Raw genomic sequence first — 19,231 nt, 5'->3', positions numbered from 1 at the left:
ACAGCTGTTCTGTGGCCACGGCCGACTGCTGCCAGCCGGGAAAGTGGGCCTAGTCTTGCCAGATTTCTGGCTTAAAAAAAAATTAAAACACTGCACAGGCCACACAGAACATACTTGCAACCTTGAAACTAGAGAGCGGTAAGCAATTTTTTCTGTGTTCACTGAATGTGGCACAAGAACACTCAAGAGAAAAACTTCAGCCAAGGGATACAAGCTAGATGTTAAGGATTGCTTTCTCCGCTAAAAGAGCTGACATAGCCCGGGACACAGGATCAAGGAGGCTGCTACAGCTGTCTGGAGATTGCTAGGGTGCTGTCTGTATCAAACGGACCAGATTCCAGAATTTTTGGAAGCAAGAGTATACTTTTTGCTCAAACAATTCAGACATTCTCCTGGAACAGCCTAGAAGACTTGGCCAGGACACCAACGGCATAAAGCAAAGCCACAGAGTTGAAGTCTGTGGCACTTCAGGCCCAGGCTTTTCTGGAAGGAAGAAGGGCAGTGAGGAATCAAGTGGCTGAAAGCCGCATGGCGTAGCCCTGCAAATTCAGTTGTTAAATGAATGAGTGAATAGACAGGGTAGCGAAAGAAACAAAGCTGGAGGTTCCAGTTGGCCTGCTGTAAACAAGGTCGGGAGGAGGGTAATATCTCAATATTTCCAAGGTGAAAAGACCTGAGTCTTAACTGCAGGGACACCATAAGTCTGCAAATTTGAGGACTGGGTGGCCCCTTAAGGCTTCACTTTGTAGCCTGTGACTCAGAACTCCAGAGAAATACTTCCTCCCGTTAGTAATGTCAAACCCTGAGAAAAAAACTGAGTAGTGCAAACAATTAGATAAAACAAGCATTTCTAAGAATACAATGATTTTCAACTAGATGCTCTGGCGCACACAGAAGTAGTGTACACGCAGGCGCAAGTTTCCAGCTCTGGGCTGCTCAGTCAGGCTTCCATTACACATTCAAAGCTGCGTCAAGACTGAGTTTCAAAAGTAGAAACTACTGCGGCTGAAAATACAAAATAAGGCAAGGGGTCCAGGGGTGAAAATCTACCCTTAGCTATCAATTCCAGACTGACGACACAACAAGAGAAATATATTTTTCCTTACTCTGTTACACAAGCTGGCTGAACCCCATCGCCTATCTTCCTGCCAAGTGGTGATGGATCACCGAGACTTTTTTTTTCTTTTTGATACGCATTTTGTCTAGAAAATGGGAACAGAGAAAGAAAATGAAAATGTGCTGAATAAAGGGAGGCAGGAGAGCGATGATGCTGAGGAGAGAAAGAAAAAGCCTCAACTTCTTATCTTTCATTCTCTTTTATATGCAAATGTACACCTGCTAAAATACTTCTAAATCTACCAAATAAAAAGAAAAAGAAAATATCTGGCGAACAAGTGCTTTTAACAACCCATTACAAGAGCCAGATAAACACGTGTTTCCCCAGCCTCTGAGGGGTGTCTCCGTCTCCAAGGCAGAGGCTCGGCCTGGCTGGCCTGGCTTTCGCAGAAATCCCTGGTGAAGAAAAGAAGAGAGGGAATAACAAAAGGAGATGCAAACAATGCCATACTACCGCTAGAAAAGCAACCCTGAACCGACAAAGAACTGGGCATCCCTGAGTCAGGAAGGATAACTGATTCCTGTAGGAAGCATGCAGAAATTCTAAACTTAAATTCGAAAAATAGTTTCTGCCCACGAGTTTCCCAGGGCTAACGCTTTTCATGTATTTCTGCACCCATGCCAATTTTTCATTCACACTGCACTAGATGTGTTGCTGATGGAGCAAACCCAGTTGTCTTTGCAAAATAAAACAAAAATTGTGGGATGTAACTCTAAAATTAATTCTAAAGGTAAATACTATTACTTAAAACCCAGAAATCACTTGTCTAGCAATCTACTCAAATTAAAACAAGAAACTATTAGGCTAAGGGTGCTTTCACAATTCTGAAAATACAGAAAACTCATCTATGTTTAGGAATTAAAAAAAAAAAAAAAACCACACGGGACTTCCCTGGTGGCGCAGTGGTTGAGAATCCACCTGCCAATATAGGGGACACGGGTTTGATCCCTGGTCTGGGAAGATCCCACACGCTGCAGAGCAACTAAGCCCGTGCGCCACAGCTACTGAGCCCGTGAGCCACAACTACTGAGCCTGTGTGCCACAACTACTGAAGCCCATGCGCCTAGAGCCCGTGCTCCACAACACGAGAAGCCACTGCAATGAGAAGCCTGCGCACCGCAACTAGAGAAAGCCTGCGCGCAGCAACGAAGACCCAACGCAGCCAAAAATAAATAAATTAAAAAAAAAAAAGAGCCACACGTCTAGGTGAACGTGAGAGGCACACAGGCTGGCTCTATAACCGGAATTACTTTCATATCTAGACTTTCCGCGGTAACCATGACTCTACCAGCAATCCTGGGCCTGGGAGCCTCTTGTCCAGGTTTCCTCCGTCCTCACACAGGGAGGGCAGATGCACGGAGAAGGGAAATGCTCCCCGTTCAGATGAGCTGCCTGGAGATGCTTCAGGAAATAGATGTTTCCATCACATTCTGAATTTCTATGGGGCGATTCAACAATTACACCTGAAAGTAAGTGCCAGGCTTGTAACTGACCTTTAATGAACGTTCAAAAACTGAACTGAAACAGTTTTGCTGATACTACTTCACATGAAAATTCATAACCATGTAACACTGCTCAGCCATGGGAGGTGAAATTTCAACTCTCAAGGTCATGGAATCTTTAACTTTTGAGTAATTTTGATCAGGAAGCTGTATCTTAATGGCATAATTAAATAGTCTTTAAAAGCAACTTTCTAGCAATTTGTACTCAATGATTTATAAAATGAGAAGATTCGGAAATAAAGACAGTAATATTCTCATCATCATCATCATCATCATCATTTATAGTAGGGCCAGGAACAATCACTGTACATAATGAACCAGAAGCCGGCAGTGTGAAATATGAAGAAATCCCTCCCCACCCCCTGTACCGGGTTGACTAGAGTTTCCCCCAAATTCACGACCATCCAGAACCTCAGCATGTGACCCTATCTGTAAACAGGATCTTTGCAGATGTAATTAGCTAAGGATCTCAAGATGAACTCATCCTGGATTTACACTGGGCTCTAAATCCAATGACTGCTGTCCTGCTGGGAAGAGGACACAGAGACACAGGCGGCGGCGATGTGAGGACGAAGGCAGAGACTGGAGTCATGCTGCCACAAACCAGGAGCCACCAGAGGCTGCCACAGGCCAGGAAGGATGCTCCTGGGAGCCTTCAGAGGGCCCTGCTGCCACTTTGATTTTGGACTTCTAGTACCCACAACTGTGAGAGAAAACATTTCTGTGGTTCTAAGCTCGTGGCACAGCAGCCCTAGGGAAATCATACCCTCCCTGACCCAACTGTACTGAAATATCTAAAGTCCAACCTCTCCCCTCTCTCCACTCAAGTCTCTTGCATAAAATAAGGGTGTTTCACACTATGACCTACAAGGGCTCTTTCGGCTTTGAGATCCCCTGCTCCATGGTTCTCAAACCCGGGGAGTCACCTGGTGTGTTACACAAGACTGATGCCTGGGGCTCAGGCCTGGAGGTTCTGGGGCACCCGGTCCAGGGTGTGGCTGGGGTGTGGGTCTGTTTTAAAGCTCCACACGGGATTCTGCTGTGTAACCACTGAAGAGAATTTCTCAGGCACTTCTGAGTTCATTTCCTTGAAAGCACCCAATCAAGAGCTCTTCAGAAAGGCGCCTTCCATTCTTCTATGACCACGTTAAACAGGCCCCACCAGCCTGCAACGTCCTGAGTGAGGAGTTGTCTGCTGTCATGAGCAGCTGGACCCCTGCCACAGAGACGGGGCCAGGGCCAACCCAGCGGCACACAGTGCTCCCCTGGGCTCCCTTCCCCAGGCACAGCAGGTAAGGCATCCTGACCTGACTGTGCATTTCCGGGACAGAAATGGTGAGGCGCAGTCTCAGGAAAGCCTGAGGAGTAGAAGTGCTTTGCCACTGGACTCCGCAGTCCTCAGTTGTCACTGCAGTTTTCTCTCCCAGGATAAATCTAGCCACCAGTGACAATGCGGCCATCGTGTATTTCCAGCCTTTTCCCAATCTGATGCAAAACTCAAGCCATGATGTTTGGGGAAGCCCTGCCCACAGCCCCAGGAGCACCCTGCAAATCTAGGCTGACCTCCCACAGAGCTTCTAAATGGACGTACCTCAGTCTGACCTGGAATATTTCAGCTTGCCAAAGAATATCAGTGAGAAATGGCATAGTCAGGCAACCACTTTCAACACAGCTTGACCAAGAGAATTGGTGTCAAAAGAATGAGAGGCTGAATGGACATTCTTAGAGGCTTAATCCTCTTGAGATAAAAGCTGAGAGCCCTTTTCACATGGAGCTTAAGGAGATGAGTTTTGCCAGGATGGGCACGTGGGTGGGAAAGTACCGGTGGAGTGACTGATGGAAAGAGACGGTGTTCTGGCCTAAATCAACAAGCGCTTAAGGAAACTCCTTAGTACTTTCATTTTTATTCATTCGTTTGATGAAATGAGTGCCCATTGTGTGCCAGATACTGTGTCGGGGCTGGGTTTTTATGACATTTAGCATAAGCTGCATCATTTACTAAAATTAAAACTCACCAAATCCTCCTCAAAGGTAAATTTAGTATAAATACCAATAAAATTACCAATGTGGGAAATTTTACTTTGGGGGTATGAGTAGTTCAGAGGGAGACTTTCTCTCATAATCTAGACAAGTATGGCTTCAATTCTGGCCTAAGTGCTCCAGGGAAACACTGACCTGACCGTCCTGTACCCACTTCGTGGTCTCAGGCTCGCCTAGGGGTACAGATTCACTCCGCTTTACAAGGGCCACCCCAGGACAGTCCACACTCAGAAATCCTCAAGAGCTGCCCACCTCTCCAGGCTTTGCTCATCATCACTCTCAAAGTTGTCCTTGCAGGGCTCATCTCTCGTTAAGATACAAACCAATGTTTAACTGGTCCAGACGCCATGATGCAGGCGCCTCTCATAAAACAAAAGAGGCTGCGTGGTGGGATGGAAGGACTTCAGGGCTTAATTCCTGAAATTTGAGTGTGATTAAAGATCTGACACATTGGCTATATGGCCCTGAACAGGGCTCTCAATCTTTCCAAGTATGCCGGACCATCTGTAGAACGATTTGCTTACCTGCAGGGCTCCTGTGAAGGTTAGAGACGATGGAGGCTTAGGAGGGCAGGGACCTAGTCTTTGGCTGTCCCTGGTATTCCCTGGATTCAGCCCAAGTAAAGGTGTAACATATATGCAAATTATATATTATTCTTAAATAAAGAAAACCACACACTCATAGATAATCACATTAATCTGTGATTTTGACCTGGATTCTTTAGTGTGAACAACCAGACTAAAGGAAGGGGTAGCCTGTGTCAACAAGCAGATCACAGGCTGTGGTTGTGTGTGTGGGTGTGTGTGCACGAGGGTGTGTACGTAAGTCTCCGCACAGATGACAGGAACTAGTGTGAAACTCACATTCCCCATGACAGTGACTAACAAGGCCGATGCCTTCAGAGCAACAGCAAACTCTTTAAGTGGTGGGGATACGCAATAAGAAGGGAAATGAATGAGAACGTCGGCTCATTTGATCCCTTCACTACGGAATGAGAATCACAGGCTTAGCATTAGAAGCAATGTCATTGCTCCCAGAAGCAAGAACCCTTCCACGGAGCCCCTCTAGAGAGCAGGTTCCTGCCACGGTTCAAGCCCTGGCACAGAACCTCATGCCTGGAAGACACCTGACTAAAAAGGCTAGAGAGTTCTGCCATTACTGGGTGTGGATTCCTTCGCTGCAACACTAACAGGGCCCCCGAGCTACACTCTATGACTATATTCGGTAAATCTGGCAGCCCCACAAATCTTTAAGAATAGCTTTTGTGCCCTTCTCAGGTTAAACTTTCCCAGGACCCTCATCATTCTGAAAACGGTGTAACTTCAGAACTTCTGCCCAATTTCCTGTGCCGGACACTGATTTCCCCGTGACCTCGCTCTACCATATCCCTTGGGAGATGGCTATAAGGCCGAATCACACAGAAGCACCCACCCTGAGGATGAGCACTTCCGAACGGTCCAAAGTTACTACTGTAACCTGCTGGTTGTTGATGCAGGAAGCAGCTTTAACAAGTCACTTTCAATCCTGACATCACCTGGGTTTAGTTACACTAAAGTAGCCCAGGTCAGGGGCTCAGATGGGTGAAAAAACAGAGCAGGAAGTAAAGAGCTGACAACAACGGCTGACGCCAAAGCCCAGGATCCACCACCACATCTCCTCAACTCCCAGTAGGCAGCCTCGCAAATGTTCCTTTTCTTTGGAATATTCCAGAAGGACTGTGGCCCACATAGACAGGAGAGCCTCAACAGAACTATTACAAAGGAGGAGGTGGCCTCCATTATCTTAAATCAAACGATACACCTGCCTTACTTCACCAAAGGCCAAATCTCCAAATAATCATGGCAAAAGACACAAACATTTAGTAAAGAGATTTAGGTCAAGAACCTGGAGATCAAAGGAGCTGCAACGACAGACGCAACCGAGGAATACGCAGAGACCATGGAATATGCAAAGCAGAGGTGCACAAGGCCTCCGGCAGGAACTTGGCAGGACGTGCCGAAAAGGAGGGCTGTGGTGGCAGGGCGCAGAACGGCAAGGCTCCCACTAAGAAAACGCTTCGGAAAGCTTTTTTCATATCCCCCAGGTTATTTTATATGCCTACTGCTTTGGCCTATAACAGGCACAAAGCATTTTTTAAACTGCGAACTACTGATGGATCAATGACAATTTCTTTAAAAAAACCTTCATGGCAAATAGTCCGTATTACTTCTAGGTACATCACACCTCTTCCAACGTGAAGAGAAGAAAGACTTGAAACCCTGGTACTTGACTATCCCCTCTCTTAAGAAGAAATTCTGAGATATACAGAGAACAGACTGGAGATTACTGGTGGGGGGGTAGGGGGTGAGTGATACAGGTGACGGGGGTCAAAGGGTACAAACTTCCGGTTATAAAATCAGTAAGTCCTGGGGATGGAATGTACAGCACTGTGACTACAGTTAACACTGTGGTACCGCATATCTGAATGTTGCTGAGAGGGTAAACCTTAAAAGTTCTCATTACAAGAAAAACAACTGTAACTACATGTGGTGACGGAGATTAACGAGGCTGACTGCGCTGATCATCTTGTAACGTCTACAAACCGTGAACCATTACCTCGTGCACCTGACACGGATGTAACGTTACATGTCAACAGTACCTCAGTTAAAAAGTCCCATGGGAAGACTACATCTGTATTAATTTGGGGACAGTCACTGACTGATACTGAACAGATGAGGAAGAATAGGCAATGAGGTCACTTCCTGGTTCCTCCCCAACAAGCCCTTAGGATTCTAACTGAAACAAATTCAGAGGTCATTAGAGATCCTGCACTCAAAGGTAGATGCAAAAGGAAAGCATTCAAATGACTTCTTGGATATCTGCAGTTTGGGATCATCTACACTTCTATTAACTCTGCTAATAAAAAAATAAACAGGGAATTCTATCAGAGTTTTCTCAAAATGAAGAATAAAAATGCAATAAACGTATCACCAGGGAAAATGTTTAAAAGAAAAGAAAACCTCTGTATTTTGGAGTGAAATATTATCTGATGCAGAATATATACAGTAATTTCTCTACTATAAACTCCTTTTTCAAAATCAGAGTTCATTCTAGATACATGGGTTTAAAATTAATCATCAGGCCATGAATCATATTGCCATAAAGGAAACCATTCTCTTCTGCTTATAAACAACAAAACTAACACATATGCAGATGCATGCCTCAGTACCTCGGTGCAATGGTGTATTTACTTGCATAAATATTTAAAGTCAGACCTTTGAATTTATAATGAAGTAGCACACCACTTTACAAAATAAGGTACTAGTAAATTTAGATGTACGACAAATAAGAACTCTGTTCAGAATACTAATTGCTGCTATTGATATTCTAAAACTAAAATAAGTAATGACATTTAGATTTCACCTAAACAAACCTAACATATGTGCAGAAATCTTAACAGATCTTAATGAAACTTTACTGCTAAAATTTTTAAATGATCAGATGGGCTTTGTAACTGAGGCACAAGCAAGCTTCTTGTCCAGCACTGTTTTTTTTCCTGCTCTTATTACAGTATAATGATACATTCAATTATTACAGGAAAGAAAAGAGGGAAATCAGAAACATCTGTAGTTGGCCATATAATGACTGGTGTTCCCCCTGGGGGCTGACCTTTTCACACAGACGCAGGTGCTGAAAGGCTCATGGGGGGGTGGGACACTCACACGTGTAAACATGTAACAATTTTGAAGGACTCAGCAGACAGGGTTATTTTCTACCTTCCTTTATGTTAACCTAAGCTCACACCTCATGCTCTCAGGATTGATCCCTTGCTACAGCACGTGGTAGTGGAATGCACTTGCTCTTCAGAGTCCACAACCACCAACCTGAAATGTTCTGGTTACATAAGGAAGTTGAATCTGAGGCCCTCAGGCAGCCACAACCTTACCTGTGACTGGCATCCTCGCTGCCACGCTTTCTTCTGCGCTCTCGTCTCCGCAGCCACTGGAAACTTCTAAAAATCAAACATATGACAATAAAAATGTATTTCAAGGTTATATGGATGGAATAGGCCTTTGTTTGCTTTTTTAACTGCCATTCCTTTTATTTGCATTGCCTCCCCATCTTCTTTTCTTGGTTAGTTTATCTCATCTGAAATACACTGTTACTAAAAGAAAACCTATTCGAAAGCTAAGGTATCTCTATGCTGCTTTCATGCAAAATAATTTAACCTTACATCTATCAGACTTGTGTGGGGCTTAACATAAGTGGGCCTCAGGTCCTGTGCACATTATCAACTTCTGACAATATCCTGAGCAACTCACAGCTGTCTTGGAAATGCCATTATAGCGGTTTACTGGCACATCTTAACAGTAACACTAAAATAATCACAATTTCTAGATACTAAAAATTGCTTATTAAATTTTGGGGTTATAAATTCATTGATTCTTAATCATCTGTTTAGACTTTTATAAGGTTCTATTATAATTAAGAAGAATGTTTAATAATTTTGAGTAAATTCTATTAGGTGATATCAAAAACTTCAGTTCTTTACGGTATCATTTTAATGGAATCATCTTCATCTTTGTGGGATGATCAAAAAGTATATATTGTCAATTGTTAATTTTGTTAAGATTTCATAACTTACAAAAACATATTTTATTGGAAATTTGGCAGAACTGCAGACCTACGATTAGGTTTCCCAGTCTTGAAACACCTATTTCTGGAAGGTGGTATAAAACAAGTAACATGTCATGTATACTGAATCACAGGTATTCCTTAGAAGCTTTATTTTATGGGCACACCTTGAGAAAGAGGGTGTCACATTGATTCTGAACGCAGTTTTGCTGTGGACAGACCCTTAACAATAGCTACCTCGTTCCCTTGTAGGAACACTGCTGAGCCACAGAGCAGGCTTTCCGTTCTTCATTCCACTGTTGTCATTCAGAGTGGATGGCAAGCTGCAAGATGATTCACTGCTGTGAACAGCCGACCTATCCTTATGCTCTCCTGTGAGGCCTTTTTTCAATAATGCTGTTGCCTACGGTGCATAAAAGAAAGCACAAAGAAACGAAAACAAGCCGTGGTGAGTCACATTCCCCTTGGTCTCAAAGACCCAGCCTTCAAATGTTATTTTAGGTTAAGCTTTACTTAGGATTTAATTTGTCTCCTGACATTTAACTGAAATTAAAATGTCTTCAAGATAAAATAACACCTGATTATTTTCCAGCGTAATTTAATTCTTTACAACAACTTACACTCACAAGAAGACATTTTTTGAGGACTGAATCTTATGTAATGCCATGTTTTTCTACTTGGGAAGTATGTATATGAGACGTGACCACCTCTGTTAACCTGGGTGGTTTACCCAAGATCTACTCTTTCACTGCATGAATCCTGTTTTTCAGGCACGTGAGGACAGAGTTGGTTTGGACTGAGAAGGAGATCTGGAAAAATGTGACCTTATGGTATCCCCATTCTTCAAGAAATGACCCCTGAACTTCCCCTCAATGGGAAGATTGTGGAAAAACTTGGGGGCGGAGGAGGATACACTAAAGCAAAAATAGAGCCGACCTTATTGGAAATCATAACCTTCAATGAAGGATAAAGACACTCTGTACTTTGCCACTAAGCCTGCGGGGAGCTCGGGGAAACTCAGCTGCCACACGGCCTATCTGCTTTCACAGGGCACTGAACTGTCGACATTGCCAGAAGTGTCCTGGGCAGGGAGGTGGGCAGGGATTTTACCACAGCTAACGTGAGAGGCAGAGAAAAAGTGGCACTTAATAGGATAGGTTAATACTCGTGCCAGTGCATTTCCAGGTCAGCACTCCTCCCCCAAGAAATAAAAATATACTGGTGACCAGAGCTGAACAACCATTGGTGCCGCTGTCCCGCTGCCAGAGCACAACCCTCTCTCTCCCCCTACTCGGAAGTGGAAGCCTGCCCCGGCGGTGGGAGAGGAACACTAGGTGGTGGCACCGACCTCTCCCTGGTACCTGATGACAGTAGTAAACACGGGGCAGGGTCCGACCCACTGTGTGGGGAATGGACCTGAGACCCTCAAGTGAAAGGGAAGGGGGAGCTGGGCAGAGGCTCCCTGGTCATCTTCTGTGCAAGAGTGATACGGTAACAATGCAAACATCTAGTGAACAAAGGGGAATATCATACTCTTTCCTTGTCATCAACATGAAAGGATGTGAAGAATCGCCGAGGCCAAACCTTGAAGATTGAGCCTTATGAGTTTGGCCGAGGCCACTGTCATCAGCCTTGACATCCCTGCAAGGCTCTTGCCTTCGGCCCGCCTTAGGACCAGCTGGCCTCCAGGACCCATGGCTTATCCTAGGGGCCAGAGGTGGACTGAAGGGGACTTAAGGAGTTCTAGTCTCCTTGGCCAAAAGATCTGGTGTCATGTTAGCCTTGCAGCCGAGACCTGTCTGTCCAGTTCTTGTAACCAGGAGCTTTTCCTACATTTGTATAAAGTGGGCCTTGGATTTTACTCCAACTGGGATAACTCTGGAATGAACTGAACAGGATCCCTGTTTCTGCCGACTGGCATTCAGGTGTACCATCCTCCCTTGAAGCTCGGGCCAGGGCTGGTTCCCATCACTGTCTGCCATAGTGCCCAGTCCCAGCTGCCCATGTAAACCATGGCACTGCACTTGCTTCTAGAATCTGTCCAGAAGGACAGGAGCTGCCATCTCGCAACCATCAGGATGCTCTCTGGACCATCCTAGCATGTCTCATTTCAAGATCTCTGCCCATCCTGATCTAGTCTGTCTGTTCCCACAGAGAGTAAGCTCCTATTCTGTGCACCCAATAATTCTGGATATATGGAAAGCATTTTAGATGCTGAACAAAAAGAACTGGCTTAATCTCTGTAGTTAAAACTATAATTTTCTTTTTCTGATATTTAAAATAATCCAAACTTTCTGAGAGTGCCTCAAGTATGTATTTCTTCCTCATATTATCTTATGCAATAGCTGTAACTAATAATTTCTTGGCATGACTTCACAATAGCCACTGTCTTAACCCACAGTTTAAGAATAAAGTTGTTAAAGGACTGTTGAGGCTTTCTACACTTTATACTGTAGAATTTGCAGACAATGGAGATTGTCCTAGATTTTCAATAACTCGGAGTACTTCTCACTAGTCCCTCCATGATGACACACAATCAACATCACTGTTTTGCACGTCCCTTTCATGTAAGAACTTCTTTTGCTTTAGCTGGGTTCCACCTGGGCTTCAAAAGAACACAGACTAAAGTGCTATAATGATACTGCAAACATCCTTCTAACAAGCCCTTGTAAGCTTGCTAAGAATACCACCAGTGTCACCAGCTCTATACTGAGCCCTCTTTTTTTACCATGCTGAGTAAGTGCGGGGCACACTGCAGGTTTTCATTTATTTCGCATATTTTATCCCATTTATCTTCACTACTTAATACTCATATCTCTAGGATTTCTCTTACTAATTCTACAGATAACTTCTCAGAGATGAGTATTTTATATCTATAAGGGTTTTTGATGGATGGTCAAATTACAGCATGAGAATGGTTGGTTTGACTCTGCTGGACCATGAAGCCAACAGAGATGGCGGTAGATCTGCCCAGCGGGTCATCCGCAGAGGAATTCACAAGTTAAGTCCCTAACAAGCAGGAAATAATGACAATATGGGACAGAAACAAAAGTCAGTCTGAGACAAGGAACGGTAGGAAGGTCCATTCAAAGGACCCACCAAAAACAACTTATGCAGAGTCAGGAAAAACATCTGTGATACATTCTCAAGATGTACTGTTTGCAGATCTTTGAAAAGGCGCATTTCTAAGGAAGGCCCCAAACGGAAGGAGTTTGCAGTGTGACCCGCGAAATAACTAAAGCGCATAGAGTGAGCAAGCTGCCCTGCACGTCCCACCTGTGACTGAAGGGCTCTGCAAAGTGGGGCTCTCTATCTGAAAAATGCCACCAAAGATGGACCTTCTGATGGTGCTTATGAATGGCCCGTGCTTGGGTTCCAACTTATTTGTTAGGTAGTAAAGGCTCGCTCTCATCTCATACATTTGAAGCCCAGTGGTGGTGGTAGTGGTGGTGGTGCTGGAGACTGCCTCATCGTTCTCAGCAGTCTGCAGCCTAAGTTGACACCAACGAACTAGTCCCTCACTTTTCTAACCTTCCCAGGAGCCAGGAGAAAGCGCTTAGAAATTGAGCGCCAAGGCACACACTACTTACAGGATGACTGAGAGTGACACCTCCATATTTCAGATCTTATGAAAGAAAAACTGTCCTGAGTTACGCTCAGCAGGACACCTAGGATTAATTGGCTCATTTTCTCAAAGTTCTGTCTAAATATGGATCTTGCTAGGCCTAGAACCCTAAGAGTCATCTAGGTTGACTCAATTTACATCTAGAAACTTATCAATTGTGAAATTCACATGCATAAATAGATAAATGAAGATATTAATGGAAAAGGCTTTGTATCCAAACACCATTAAGAAAAATGAAAGGTGAAAATCAAACTGCTCAAAATATTGTAGCAAATAATACAAATTCATATATGAGTTCTTAAAAGTCAGTAAGGAAAAATATTACTAATCTAATAGAAAAATGAGCAAAGAACGTGAACTGGCAAATTACCAATATAAAAGAAGAAATACAGATGGCTAACAAATAGGTGGGAGAAATGTGTGACCGCAATTTGACCTCCTTGGCACTTCTCAATTTGGTGCTCAAAAAAAAAAATTGATAGTATCCAGTTTCATAAAGAGCTCAGAGAAATGATATTTTCATCCATTCCTGGTAATTGATGACCCTTCCAGGGTGAGATCTGACAGTGCAGAGCAGAAGCCTGAGAGACGCACATACCCTTTGACCTAACAGACCTACATTTAGGAAATCATTCTCAGGAAACCGCATGGGAATCTGTAAAAACTGAACTGCTCAGATATTCTTTGAAACCTTTTTACTAGAGGAAAAATTAAAAACAACTTAAAATGTTTAACACCAGGAGCCTGGTTAAAGAGACAGTGGAAGAGCCACACAGGGGTCTCTGTGCAGCCGTTAGAAAGGATGTAGAACACGTGACGGCATGAAAGGAAGTTCACCTGTGACAAGTGGGGAACATGGAGCCCGTGCACACAAACAGTATAACCCACGTTTGCCAATATGTTAAATGTTAAAGACCATACATTGCAGTGTCAACAGGGTTCTATGTGGACAGTTGGATAACAGGCAATTTTCTTCTTTTTGTTTACCTTAATATTCCAAGTTTGTTTTTTTCCCTGTTACTTTTTTAAAGAAAACATATGCTAGCTCTAGAAGAATACGGTTTCTGCAACGGGTGCTACAAAGAGAAAATGAACGTGAAAGCACTTAATAAAATAAAATTACCTTCCATATGTAAACCAGTGCTGTTAATGCAGACACAGAAGAACAAGAGAATGAAACACCACAGATGTTGACAGCATGGATGTTTCCCCTCATACACAGATTAACTGACCCTTCCTCAAGAACCTTCCTCCTGCACACCGGAAGTAATTTTTCAGTGTTTAAAGAGAAACGCGAGTATCATTACTTAAGTTTTATCTGAGTTATAGGAGAGGAAGGGGATTTCATCGATGTAGCAAGGGGAAAGTATTCATATGAGCCAGTGAACGAGTATTCAAGAGAGAAGAACAGAACACCAGTCCCTCATTTCAGGAGAGGGGCAGGGGTTTCTGTGGCCGTTCCCACCTGCTCTGCAAGTGACTCCGGCAGGCTGGGCTGCTTTGCCTGCAGAGGTCCCCCTGGGTGGAAGCAGGCTTCACTTGGGAGAAAAGCAGTATTAAGGTACTTTGTATTTTAATGAAGCACCCATTTTTTTTTTCACATAATTACAAATTTTCCTGATTTAAAAGCATGCAGCTCAATTATGTAATTGCCTAATAGGTTATGCAGGTGCTGTGGATCTTATCTGGTCTCAGGGGGACATAATCCAAATTTCAGCAGCTTTAATGATGTATTTACTCAGGAGACGGGTTGACTCCAGCTGACAGCAAGGGACCCACAGGTAAACATCATTTACATGTGGCTGTTTAATTAGCCATTTACCCAAGAGATCAAAGTAAGTATTTCTGAGCTTCATTAGACTCTTAACCAAGTGATTTCTAGTAGTGCTTCCTTAAATTTTGAAAATCTCCTACTTTTAAGATTTTATCTACAGAGAAACATTGAACCCATACTATTTACTAAATGTATATATTGTTTGGATACAGGAAAACAACTCAAAGACACTTGACTATGCTAATCATCAAACGATTTGTGAATCTAACAGTCCTAGAGCCCAGAAAAGCATTTTGTTCTCACGTCTGTAAGGCCTGCCCCTGCCCACATCATCCTGGGAACGTTAGTCTTTAGGGCCGCACCTTTTTTCAGTCGCAACCTATTTGAGAAACTGACTGCTTGCTTCTATTGTTAAGGAAGGATTTTTTTTTTTTTGGCCGTGCCACAGCATGTGGGATCTTAGTTCCCCAACCAGGGATTGAACCCGTGCCCCCTGCAGTTGGAAGCATAGAGTCTTAACCACTGGACTGCCAGGGAAGTCCCTTAAGGATGGATTTTGTCATTCATTTATTAGTAATTTTTATGGCTGTCACTAAGATGATTTAAAAAGGAACAAGAAACGTACTAGGGGAGGAAGAATATCATTTGACTCATAAACTGTTAATTGGGAAGCCCCCTTCCCATTAATGATGGAGCTATTATTTGAAAAATTATGAGTGAACTGGTCGTCTGGAACTTGGAATATGTTTTCGTGATATAAACAACACCTTTAGAAAAAAAAAAAAGATGATGAGATGGCAAATGGCAGGAGGCCAATACTTATTTCACCCTTGACATGGCTGAGATTTGGGGTAGCTGCAGTGAACAAGAATGGAAAACGGTGTCGTTACAAAACAGTACTAAATACGATGGATAATAAAACCTGAAAACAAAATCCTTTTTAGGATCTACATTTATCAATAGGTATGGAACGGATCTAAAAAGCACAGGTTCTGTTCCTCCTAAAGAATACTTTTCTTTCTTTAAGAACATTCACACAAATGGTACCATACCTCAAACAAAACAAAACAAAACTAAGGGTTACTTACTGAGTCACACGCAACACAGTAAAATGAAAATGTGTGCAGGAAGGATGCACACAAGGTTACCTTTGAAAAGGGCAGGAACTGTGAGGGGTGCCCAGGGGCTGTATCTATACCTGCAATAATTTACTCCAGGAGGGAAGTGGGGAGGAAGGAGGTGAGGAGGGAGAGCAGAGAAAGGGCAGGGGGAGGGAAGGAAGAGGAGGGCGAGGGAGTCCGAAACAACATGGTGCAGGGGTAACACATGTGCAAGTGTGGGTCAATGGCGTCACTGTATCACTCCATGTACGTATGTTTGAAATGCTTAAAAAAAAAGTCCTTTTACTCTCTTTTAATTAAGGGGGCAGGAAAGGGGGGTTTGGGAAGGCTGGAGGGTGATGCAGAGGCTCTGGACTGCATGGCAGCACAGGCTGTGGCTTTGGGACAGAGGGGAAAGGTTTGCCTCCAGAGGGGGCAGATGAGGAATCCTGAACATTGTGCATAATAAAAATAAAAACTGTAAAATGATCAAAAAGCCTGAGAAGACTACATTATGTATAAGGATAAAAAAACATACTTGGAGGGAATTCCCTGGCAGTCCAGTGGTTGGGACTCTGCACTCTCACTGCCGAGGGCCTGGGTACAATCCCTGGTTGGGGAACTAAATCCCACAAGCCACGCAGCACGGCCAAGAAAAAAAAAAAAAGAAAGAAAAAACATACTTGGAAACAAGACAAACAAGACATTAAGCTCAGGAGAAGAAAGGCCATGTGTATGGGGCGGCCGCTCTGGACCTGGTCTTCCACCCCCCACCCCGCAGTCCCCGTGTTTCCCCAGGAAAGGGCTCCATCAGCTCGTGTCCAGCACCTCATGCTCTCCCTAGTAACAGGTCATCAGTCCGCCCCCAACTGTCCTGGCTGAGCCACGGCAGGGTTCGTCCTTGGCCGTCCCCCTCCTATCCACGCAGGCTAAATTCCCTGAGGCCCTGCAGACCCTCCTGCAGCCTGGCTCAAGGGGCTCCGCGGCTTTCCAAACTCTGCTGAACCCGTGAACACTGGCTCCCGAGCTGGGCCAGACCCTGCACGGTGGGTGGTGATCCCTAGAGCTTCTCATCCCCGTCCCCAGATGCAGTCCACTCCCCAGCCACAGAGAACAGCTCCGTTTCCTGGAAAAGTGTGGGCTTTCTTGGTCTGTTCTTGGGCTCCTAACAGCCCTTGCCCATCGCCCCGTCCTCTGAGCCTGTCAAAATCCTGCCTGTCTTTTAAGGGTCACCTCGCACACCCCTCAGCTCCCTCCTTGTTTCTCCAGATGGCCTGGCTCCCTTTCCTGAGGGTCTATACCCTCTGCCGTGTTCTTACTGCAGGCATCCCATTATGCCATTCCCCTGAAGGAGGGACCACGTGGGATTTCTCTCTTTCCCTCCAGTGGATCTGGGCTGCTGCCTAATCCACAGAAGTGGATTAATACACATTTGCGGAGTTGACATAAATGACCATACAGTATTTTTAAAGGATGGAGCGGAGAAAGAAAACCAGAATTCTACAAGATGCTCCTAAATTCCCTGGGCAAATGTTGTGGTAGCTATGTTTAACTAGGTTACCTCCAGGACCTGGGTTAACTTTATGTAAGGACTTGAGATGCCTACATACAACACTATGCAAAAGGCCTGAGATCAGACAGTTCAACCAACCAACCAACCAACCAACCAACCAACCACAAAACCTCACTTACAACTTATCATTTTTTTCAAATATGTTAATCATTGTTAAGAACGTAACTATTTCCTCAAATGACTAACTTGTACATGTTGAAACTTATTTAAAAAAATAAAAATTACTAACCCTTGTCCTCTGGTCCACATTTTTGACTGGGAAAACTTCAGACAGCTTCGCGACCACCTCTTCTTGGACAGAATTATCATGTCTTTTCAAGGTGGTAACACACTGACCCGATGGTGTCCTCCACAAACCTGAGGCTGGTGCTTGTTCAAACCTATGAAACAGAAACAGGAGACCCATTAGACGTGTGCCGCGCTGGGTGACTTACGAACCTCCCACATTGTTAAAGGCCCCCATAATCAAGCTAGTATTAGACAGTTTATCCAGAAAAGTCTGGAACCTAATATATTCTGGGCTAAGGGAATTTCCAGAGTCCAGTACTTAGATGCTGTACTAAAAGGAACCAGGCCCACTTAGAAAAATGCGTTATATTCCAGGTCTGGGGCAGGAAATGCACCAGATGAGCCCGGAGCACCTTGTCGTTCCAGGAAGTAAGGAAGTTCTCAGACTTCTGAGCTGTGTGCAAAGGCCTTGAGGGTTCTCTTGAAGGGGCTTCCACTGGCCAAGGACAGGACAGTTTGAGAACCAAAAGGATAATGACTACCGCAGACTGATACACAGCAAATATATAAAAATACATGAGTTCGTTTGAAAAATAAATAAGTAAATAAAATTTTAAAAATAATAAAAACCTTTGGATTCACAGGCCACAACACAGATGAATCTACAGACATTCTGCTAAATGATATAAGCCAGTCACAGAAAGGCAGATACAGTACGATCCCACTTACATAAGATGCTGAGGGTAGTCAAATTCACAGAGACAGAGAGTAGTGTGGTGACTGCCAAGGACTGGGGGAGGGAGGAATAGGGGCTAGTTTAGCGGGCACAGAGCTCCAGTTTTGTGAGATGACGAAGTTCTAGAGATCTGCTGCACACCAATGTGAATGTACTTAACACTACTGAACTGTACACTTAAAATGGTTAAGATGGTAAACTTTATGTTTATGTGTGTTTTTACCACAAAAATATAAACAAACCAATCTTTGGATGCTGCTAGGGCAACAACTCATTATTCTGGAAACTGGTTAAGTAAAGGGATAGAATCAAGCATTTACCCTGCCTCTGTGGTTGAAAAAAAAATTTCAGAGTTACCAAGTAGTTGATGGGAAAAGTTTTTCCAACTAATAAATGCAGAAGAAAGAACTGAGTTAGAAAAGTCGCCATTTTCTAAGTCCAAGTGAATGAAATGCACCTAGGAAAGGATCCTAACTTTGAGAAAATTGCGTAGTGGAAGCTTTATATCAGAGGCATCCGTCTGCCAACGCTCGAGCCCACGGCCCAGCCTCGGCAGCACAAACGGTGGGACAAGTAGACACCTGCTGCCTTAGGAGGTGGAGTAAGAAGGACCAGCACTGCCTTGGATGTCATTCTGCCAGAATAACCCGCCTGGAATGTAATCCTGGACTCGGGTCCAACCACCAGTTTACAGGGAAATCATTTGGATCCTGATTCAAACACAGCAAATACAGACAGAGTTTTTTAGAGAAAGCCAAAGCAAACTGACAAGGACTAGGTAATAAAGAATCTTCTTAAATGGTAATGTATTTAATCCTTGTACGTTAGAGATATAAGTATTTGTGAGAGAAAAATGCTGTCTGTTTTAAACTACTCAAGAAAAAAGTGTGGGTGAGGGAAGGAGATAAAATAAGACTGACAA

The 19,231-nt window shown here is 43.9% G+C and overlaps 1 protein-coding gene across 4 annotated transcripts in view; it reads right to left on the bottom strand.

The window, feature by feature from the left end:
• KIZ (kizuna centrosomal protein) overlaps positions 1–19,231 on the bottom strand; it is a 113,697-nt gene that overhangs the window by 18,841 nt on the left and 75,625 nt on the right. For 3 of the 4 annotated variants that reach the window (XM_030872477.2, XM_030872479.2, XM_060284962.2), the window contains 3 exons: positions 17,575–17,725; positions 9,511–9,676; positions 8,585–8,650 (listed from right to left, as the gene is read on the bottom strand). In XM_030872477.2, coding sequence (XP_030728337.1) covers positions 8,585–8,650; positions 9,511–9,676; positions 17,575–17,725 — 383 coding nt within the window. Of the gene's footprint in view, positions 1–1,106; positions 1,513–2,405; positions 2,581–8,584; positions 8,651–9,510; positions 9,677–17,574; positions 17,726–19,231 lie in introns of all 4 variants that reach the window. The other variant, XR_009559056.2, reaches the window with a different exon arrangement.

The sequence above is a fragment of the Globicephala melas genome, chromosome 15 (genome assembly GCF_963455315.2).
Source record: "Globicephala melas chromosome 15, mGloMel1.2, whole genome shotgun sequence".
In the NCBI taxonomy this organism is placed as follows: domain Eukaryota; kingdom Metazoa; phylum Chordata; class Mammalia; order Artiodactyla; family Delphinidae; genus Globicephala; species Globicephala melas.
This window is presented reverse-complemented; position numbering and strand designations above follow the sequence as displayed.